Source organism: Electrophorus electricus, chromosome 2, assembly GCF_041902795.1.
Source record: "Electrophorus electricus isolate QZ-2024a chromosome 2, ASM4190279v1, whole genome shotgun sequence".
Taxonomy (NCBI): Eukaryota; Metazoa; Chordata; class Actinopteri; order Gymnotiformes; family Gymnotidae; genus Electrophorus; species Electrophorus electricus.
The window spans coordinates 27,120,583-27,128,886 of NC_137498.1; the positions used below are offsets into that span (position 1 = coordinate 27,120,583).

Here is an 8,304-nt window from a genome sequence, read left to right on the forward strand (position 1 = left end):
TCTACAGAATGTTGATTTTAGTAAAAATAATATGTTTGAAAAACCATTGAACATCGCAAGTGCATACGAAGTATTCTAAGCCAGTAAAAACCAAAAATAACGCTCTTGGTATCCGTCCTTTTCCTAACGCAGTATGCTGATGACGCCATCGTCTTGTAGCTGCCTCACTGCTTAGGGAAAGTCAGTACTTGGCAGTGGGGGGGCGCCAACACGCAAGAAGAGCGGGACAAAGTCTGTTGCTGTTGCTATGGTAACAGACGCACAGGAACCTCGTTCACTGAGCTTGTACCTACCCAGATAAGTAAAATTAGTTATATACAAATAATCAAAATAACTCGTTATAGCTAGTGACTTTAACAGTTAAACGTCGTGCATCTGAGGCATTGTAAGCTCAAACTAGCTAGGCAGCGTCTTTATGTCTTTTGGTTGTCAAATTTAAGCAAGTATGTATAAAAACTTGTTTCTTATGCATTAGAAATCACAACTGTCAAATAATGAAAAAACGATCGGAAAAGGTCAGTAAGGAAAAAGGAAGTTCTGGATTCGAGGAAGAGATTACAAAGATCGGAGGTTGGTTGAAATAGCTTAAAATAGCTTTTAAAAAGTCTTCGACTCTGGATTTTGGCTAAATCTTTAGGACTCTTTTACGTGTAATATAGTTATTTGACTGTTGATTACAACTGTAACAGGATACTATATTTAGAGCATTATTAAATATATAGCATGAGGCTGTTTTTCCGTATGCCACGTATGTCATTGTTATTTAGGACTGAATTTACAAGACAAAGGCTCAGTCCAAACCACAGGTAAATAGACAGCTTCCTGCTTTTTTTCTAATGGCAACACATTTGACCTTGTCCTGCTTCAGTATCATCATCATATTCAGCCAAGCTTATGCTCACTCTTCAAAGATGACTACCAGTGCTCAGGCATTTTGGAGCTGGATTTCCCAGAGTTGTGTGCCTTAGCTGGTGTGAGTGAAATCCCAACTGTGAAGCTGAGACAGCCAACAGCAGCATCACCATCACCATCTACAGACAGGGGAGCAATGGGTATATACAGCTGCTCCTTAGCTTTTCTTACACTTTCTTATGCCATATTGAGATAAAATTCTGCTTAAAGGATAGGCTAGTTCACGAACCAAGTCACATTTTAATCACTGTTACACTAAAATTAAATGAATTAAAATGATTAAATTTAAAATTAAATTCAGCTTCTCTGAGCTTTTCACTGTCCCTTACAGTGTTCTGTGTATTTTTGTTACATAATTCATTAATATCTTGCTGTTCTCTTTATTATGCAGAAACTAACAAGAATATAGGCTAAGGTGTTAAAAATAATATGTTAAAATAACAATCCACTTATCTATTTAGAGGGTAGTCCAACTCAGATCTCCTCGGGAAGTCCTGTGACAACATGGTGCCGAGAACCATACCTTCAGATAGAGAAGGAGAATGGGGACTCCCGGACTGTAAAAAAAGTCAGGGTGTCTGGTAAGACAGTTAACTCATGTTATGCACTTACACCACAAACAGAGGGTTGTTACCCTGGTTATAGGCCTGTTTAAGAGGCTTGTATTATCATACATGGCATACCACTTACCCAGGGAATAGCACTTACAAAGGTCTGTGCCTGTATTTCATCACTATGAGCGATATGGTAGTGAAGTATTGGAACTCTATGGTGTGTGTTTGTTTGCATTTAACCATCTAAAAGCCATAGCTGCTGTATTTTATCAGAGTACAGAGCCACCCTCATTTGACCATACAAGCACAAGGCCAATATACAAGTCTTATATTCCTATAATCTTTAAAAATCTTTTTAAAAACCATATAAGCAGCTCCTTTTTACATGCCTTGTTATTGGTACACAATTGTCAATAACTAAATCAGATCTGGCCCTTAAACTACACTGATTGCTGCTTTGGCCTGAACACAATGGCTAGCAAATAGATGCGTTCCATGTCAAATTGGCAATTTCAGCATGGTAATTCACAATCTTCAAATGAAACATTTATGAAGACAGCACACTGTCTGCTTGAGGTTAAAGACCTCTTTTATGAGGGAGAGCCTCAAAACATCAAGTTCTATGATTTCCATTCCTGTCTAGGGTGGATGGTGGATGAAGTTATGGCTCGAGTGTTGAGTAAGATCTTGCCATCCCTCAGTAATCTACAGAGTCTAGAGTGAGTTATGCAATATGGGCCAAAGACAAAATCGTTCTACCAGCTGTGCTATTTAATCAACACTCTTGTGGTAAATATGTTATGAATGATGTGCGGATGTGTTTCATAGGATGTGGCGGGCCAGACTAACTGATCGCACTTTGACCTCCCTAAAGAATACCATCACTTTGTGCTCAAACCTCAGGTAACTGAAACAGGGTGATGTATGTGTTCATTCAATGATGTGCTCCTTGCTTCCTGGAAATTTATTTTGGTGTTTTATGGTGTATGTTGCTGCACATACTTGAAAATTACAATATGTATAACAAAACATAATTATCTTTAATAATCACTTATTATTATCTGTTTATAGATAATTTATACAGATGTAAATGGATTATGCATATACAGTCATTAAACTCAGCCTTGTTTTACTGGTTCTGTAGTTCTGAAGATATTAATCGAGAAAGAAAACCTAAAGACCAAATGTCCTTCATTATATTATTAATGCATGTTTTTAAAACTTTATGGGCACAGCTCTTCACTTTAAAATGTGTGATCTTGCTGTGTTTATGCCAGGACAGTCATTTTGGATGGAAACCCAATTCCAGGACAGGCCTACTATATCTTATTGGGAGAGGACAGTTTGTAAGTCATTACATACTGCAGTCTGCTGTAAATAATAAACCCACATCTTAAAAAGTGGTCACATGATTTCATATGAATGAACAAGGGCTTATCTATTTGTGCTGCTCTTCTTTTGAGCCATACAGATCCTTTTTTTTGAAGTATGCAAAAATTGTACTCTGCTGCTCCCAGGGTAACCCACTTATCATTACGCAACAATCGTATAGAAGAGGAGGGAGCACGTCTGATCGGTTCAGCCCTCTCTACGGTACACTCTACCAACAGGAATCTACTTTCACTCAACATGGCCTTCAACTCTATTGGTGATGCAGGCGCCATTCATATTGCACAGGTGCTGAAATCAGCATAATTCACAATACACCATAATGGCTGCATTTCTGTCAGTTTTCCAAAGGTTTACATAAGAACATTACAAATACTGGCTTTTATTTTCCACTGCACAATTTAATGTAAAAGGAGGTTTGATGTTATGGCTTCTATACAATCATAATAGTTAAATCTTTTCTGCTTTTTTATTTTTGTAGTTTTCTTGTACATAAAACAAGTTTTAAAAGTAAACAGAAGTCTGAACATAAATAATAGTTTCTGTCTTCTCCTGCAAACATCCAGTAGTTTGATTACCTGCCTTCTAGTTAACTACTTTGCATTTCTTAATTTTTTTCAGGGCCTACGCCTCAACCGTTCTTTATTGTGCCTCTCTCTCGCCAACAATCACGTAGGAGACTCAGGGGCAGCCCACTTGGCCGAGGTGCACCTTTGAATCTCCTTGCCTCTACAGAAATTGCAGTTTGCATGAATAGTTGTATAGACTCAACAGTTGTTTTACAGGGTATGGGGATGAGATCTACAGCTAGGACATGAGTTTTCAGGGTTCGCTGTGGATGAGAGTGCAAGAGGACTCAGCTTGGGCTCTCAGTGCATCCCCATCGATGCAGTCATGTTAGCCAAATGACAGTGTCTGTTAGTTCACATACACACAGCTGGCGACCTTCTTCCAAGCGTATCCAGCCATCCTATGACATTATATAGGCAGCTACTGAAAAAGATGTGGTCATTGGTTAAACACTTTAAACACAGAGAAACACCTAGTCACCCACCCAGTTTGGTAGCTGTTGGACAGCAGGAAAGATCTGTAACTGGTAGGCCCAAAAAAAGAAAAAAAAAAAAAAAGATTTAAAAAACAGAGGTCACTAAATCTCCCCCCAGATCTCTACCTTCAAGCTGATATCCACAAGGTATTCTGAAGACATTGCTTAATTAGATCAAATTTGTTAGATTACGGTTCACATAAGAAAGGTAGACCTCCATGAGGAGGGTGGGTGACTACTTTGTTGCTGCACTTAACTCTATAAAGCTTTTGCTTTAAAGCCATTATGTGACTGTTTCATAATGCACTTTGCATATAGCTAATTGGTGCACATTGATTTGTTAACTTCAACTGACTCATTAATCTGTTGGAAAACCAGACAAACTCAAAATTTGTCTTGGCCTATGTACAGTTGAGATTACGGTAAAATGCAAATATTGAGAATATTTTTTGCATACCTTTTAAATATCTTGTGGGGAACTATGTCAACACATACAAAGCAAGAAGATTCAGTTCAGTTCATTTTTATTTGTGTCGTTCTTTGTACAACAGACATTAGCACAAAACAGCTTTACAAAAATCTGTCTTTAGAGATAGTCAAAGGCAACAGTGGTTAGGATAAATTCTTTGTGACAGCACCATGAAGTAAAAATTAAAAGGGGGAACCATTCCGCCTTCTTGCTACACCAGGTCATGGGATTTTCAAACTTTAGATAAGTAGATACTGTCTGTTGTTTTCCTTCACTCTCACCAAGTCTCTCTGTCGTGATCTCCAGGTGCTTGGCCCCTTTGCACTGACACATGAAGAAATAGTTGAGAGAAGGAGGCAGTTGATTATGAGGGACCAACTGGTGGTGATCCATATGACTTCTTATACTTCTTTCATTACTTCTTAAACCCAAGTTTACATGCAGTAGCTGTCATTTTCGTGTCAGTTGCATTTCAGTACATGGTCACATTAGCCTGACTAGATGTCTGTCTTCCAGACAACACTTTTCTATTTCTTCCTTCCATTCCAGCTCAATCACTCTTTCTTTCTTTCTTTCTTTCTTTCTTTCTTTCTCTCTTTTGCTATCCTCTTTTTAGCCATCTCAAGGGGTTGGTACAGACTCTACAGGTGAGCATCCTCTCTCCATCCCCAGCAACTCTTCAATAGAGTGCAACACCAGTAAGGTGTCTAAAAGTTCCTCCAAAAAGAAGGTACCTGCTTCCTATTCCAACTTACTGCCTGTCTGCCTGTCTAGTGAGCTCTTAACTCTATTGCCAGACTGTTTGAAGTGGCCATTGTAAGTTATGCCTTAAACAACGGTGATCCTTCTACTGTAAAACTCTTGCTTCCAGTCTGTTTATTTTTTTAAAAAAAGTAATATGTCCTGAAATCTGAATATCCTAAAAATATGTAGAATGGTTTTGTAATACATTATTGTACCTTTAGCTGAGCTAGTGAAGAATGTAATGTACTGCTGATTTGGTGTGTAGCAGTGTCATATTAACTGACCCTTATAGGACGCCCCCAAAAGGGATGAGAAGCCAGCAGCAGGTCAGACAGGGGCCACTGCAGCAAAGAAAGAGGAACACAAGATGACCAAAAAAGGTAGTGGGACACAACACCACCACTGTGAGCTCCACTGCATCTCAGTTGCACCTATCATGGACCTCAGCCAGAGCTGCACCTTGTCTGGAACAGTTTGACTAGACTTTTCCAATCCAGTCTCCAAGAACCTGCACTTATTGTATGCCAGCTTGCAGCACACCTGCACTATGAACACAGTCTTTGGGTCACATCCATTCAGACGTGCTGGGAGCTGGGCTAGGCCAGTATTGGCAAGTCCTCTAAGACTCTGCTTAGAAAAATACTGGGATTGTCAGCTGCCAATTTCATGTACTCATGTACTCTAATAGAAATAACATTATGTTATCATTAAAATCCTGACATTATCATTGGGCAACGGTTTTGATAAATTGCACCAAAGTTTAGAGATTGATCATATCCTATCCTAGAGATCTAGATTTGGTTGTTGACTGGTACACTGACAAGACAGTGGATTGTGTTTTTATTTTACTGGGATTTATTTTGTATGTATAATTTGAGTCTTGCCAGGATCTAGTTAAAAATTAAGATCCTTATTATTGAGATAAGTTAGAAACCAACACTTGGTTTTCTTTGGCTTGCTATATATAACACCAGTTAAAAGTTTGGACACACCTACTCTTTGATTATTTTTTATATTTTCTACATTTTAGAAAGTAGAAAATATACATCCAGTCCGGCCCAAACTTATGACTGGTCTTGTAGTTTGCTTACAGAAACACTAGAAAATATGTTTTCTTTTTCTTTTTAAACATTTGCTCTTATTCACAGCCTCTGACACTAAGATAGCACGTGGCCGAGGAGGGAAGTCAGGTGGGAAGGACAAACATCCATCAGTGACTGAGCAGGAGGTAAGAAATCCTGAGGAGAAAGTTTCAGGAGAAAAAGCAGGAAGTCCTGTCATTTCCTCTGTTACTTCAATTATTTACAAAATATATTTTAAAAAATGTTAATGGGAGACACTGTCTGATTAATGAGGCATGTTGTTAATATTGTCTTCTTAACGCACTATGGATAAACATCTTCCTCCTAATAGGAAAAGAGCAGTTCTGTACAAAAGGTATGTTCCTATCTACATTAACATTTACATAATTTGGCACATCAAGTTACATATTTCTATCTGTCCATGATTTGTTCAGCTGTTGTAAATGGCAACAGTACATGGTTTAGGGAGCATGCCATGAGTTATTGTGAAACATTTAGAGAAGCGAGTGAATACAGTCCTTAGTAAAAAAGGTGCAGGTAACTGTGATCTGTGAGTTTCAGGCAAGGGGTACTGTATTTCTTGAATAAGGGATCGCAGATACATTGTGCTAATGTGAACAGCCCAGGTTGTTTGGCAGATAAAGCCCTGTCTTTATGTTTGGGTAAGTCAGAAGAGGTGGTGGAGACATTGAGCCCTCTGCTAGATCCTGATGTACGGCATGTTGAGGGGAAAGTCATTCATCCAGGCAACACCGCCCTCATCTCTCTCAACCTGTCGGGTCAGTCAAACATAGCTCACGCTTCATATATCTGTGAGGGCTTTGGTATTAATGGACTCCCTTGCTGTTCATGCAGGTAATAAACTCACCAAACAGTCTCTTCACATGTTCTTGTCTTTGGTTGGAGGCCAAGGGGAAGGCGGCCTCCTGCGTCTGTCTCTCAATGTGAGTTTCTTAGAGTTTTTGCAGGTACATTTATATTTGTCTCTTTATTTTTCTGCACCAACCCCCTGAGTTAGCTAAAAAAAAAAAAGAAAAAAGAAGAGAGCGAGAGTGAGTGATTGAGCTAGAATGGAAGGAAGAAATAGAAAAGGGTTGTCTAGAGGTCGGACAAATACTCACGCTAATATGATTGCATTGAATGCTGATTCAATGGCCTGATTAATTAGAGTAATACTATTAGGTGCTGTAGATCTGGTCTTAGTCCTTACGGTCCATTTTCCGAGAGTTAATCTAAACTCTGATCATGTTGATTTCAGAGGAACAACTTCCCCCTAGACTGTGAAGCCTTCCTGAATATACAAGCAATGATGTCACTGAAAGCTCCTCTAATCAAAGCTGGCTCAGGTCAGGTGGATGATGAGGAGGGTCAGGCAGCATAGTAGCATATGAATTCATATCAGCATGTAGAAGTAATATTAACAGTTCTTTTTCATGACTATGTAATATATAAGTAAGGTTATTGAGTTTATTATATTGCTCGTAATCTATTGTCCTTTTATGGCTTCATAGGTATGTTCAGTGCCAGATATATGTTTTAATTAAATCACATGAATTATATTTATTTTTAAGTGTCTTTTTTTGCAGAGTGATCTACAATGTCCTGAACATTAGGTTAACTTTTATTAACTGTGATGGATGTCTCTGTACTAAATAAACATTCTTGCTATGTCAAAGAATTTATGATGTGTTTGTAAGTCTCATATCTATATGGATTGTAAAGAACAAATGAAAATGAAACAATAAAACTTGGACTGTAGTAAAAAAAAATCTGCACAATAGATGTTATTAAAATAAGGATTTCATTCATGAGATATGAGCATGTAATTTTAGATTATAGATGTTGATATTTTTTCTAGTGAATATCCAGATTTCATTTATTATAAAAATGTACAGAGCTCTTAAGAAGTACTAAGAGTAAATTTAGAATTTTTAAAGTTGCTTTGGATTAAAAGTACATACAGTTCACCAGTATATTAAGGCCATAGTACATGGGTATGTTAGGCAATATGTTTGTTGTTGTTTTTATCTGAACATTTCTCAGTAATCCAAGTTCAGGTTTCTGTTGCAACTGGTGAAAAAAATGTAACTGTATTTCACTCTAATTACC

At 38.0% G+C, this 8,304-nt stretch overlaps 1 protein-coding gene across 7 annotated transcripts; it reads left to right on the plus strand.

The window, feature by feature from the left end:
• Nucleotides 1-242: 242 nt before the first annotated feature.
• On the plus strand, nt 243-7,948 carry lrrc71 (leucine rich repeat containing 71). Of its 7 annotated transcripts, none has more exons than XM_081697367.1 (19): nt 244-295; nt 474-570; nt 768-806; nt 912-1,052; nt 1,374-1,493; nt 2,110-2,185; nt 2,295-2,369; nt 2,744-2,812; nt 2,984-3,143; nt 3,477-3,560; nt 4,676-4,753; nt 4,986-5,099; nt 5,406-5,493; nt 6,262-6,341; nt 6,527-6,550; nt 6,863-6,974; nt 7,051-7,163; nt 7,454-7,541; nt 7,782-7,933. In XM_081697367.1, exons 1-19 carry the CDS (start codon nt 248-250, stop codon nt 7,784-7,786), a joined length of 1,611 nt encoding a protein of 536 aa, XP_081553493.1. In that variant the 5' UTR covers nt 244-247; the 3' UTR covers nt 7,787-7,933. The 7 variants fall into 7 exon arrangements, 6 of the variants coding, with proteins under 6 accessions (XP_081553493.1, XP_026858134.3, XP_081553501.1 ...); XM_081697372.1 differs by having other exon boundaries at nt 246-295; nt 7,051-7,139; nt 7,782-7,932; XM_027002333.3 differs by having other exon boundaries at nt 7,454-7,934.
• Nucleotides 7,949-8,304: the final 356 nt, after the last annotated feature.

Coding starts and splice junctions, on each gene's coding strand:
- lrrc71 (XM_027002333.3), top strand. CDS start 248: ATGGTAACAGACGCACAGGAACCTCGTTCACTGAGCTTGTACCTACCC. Junction 296..473: donor CACTGAGCTTGTACCTACCC/AGATAAGTAAAA, acceptor TTCTTATGCATT/AGAAATCACAACTGTCAAAT. Junction 807..911: donor AGGCTCAGTCCAAACCACAG/GTAAATAGACAG, acceptor CACTCTTCAAAG/ATGACTACCAGTGCTCAGGC.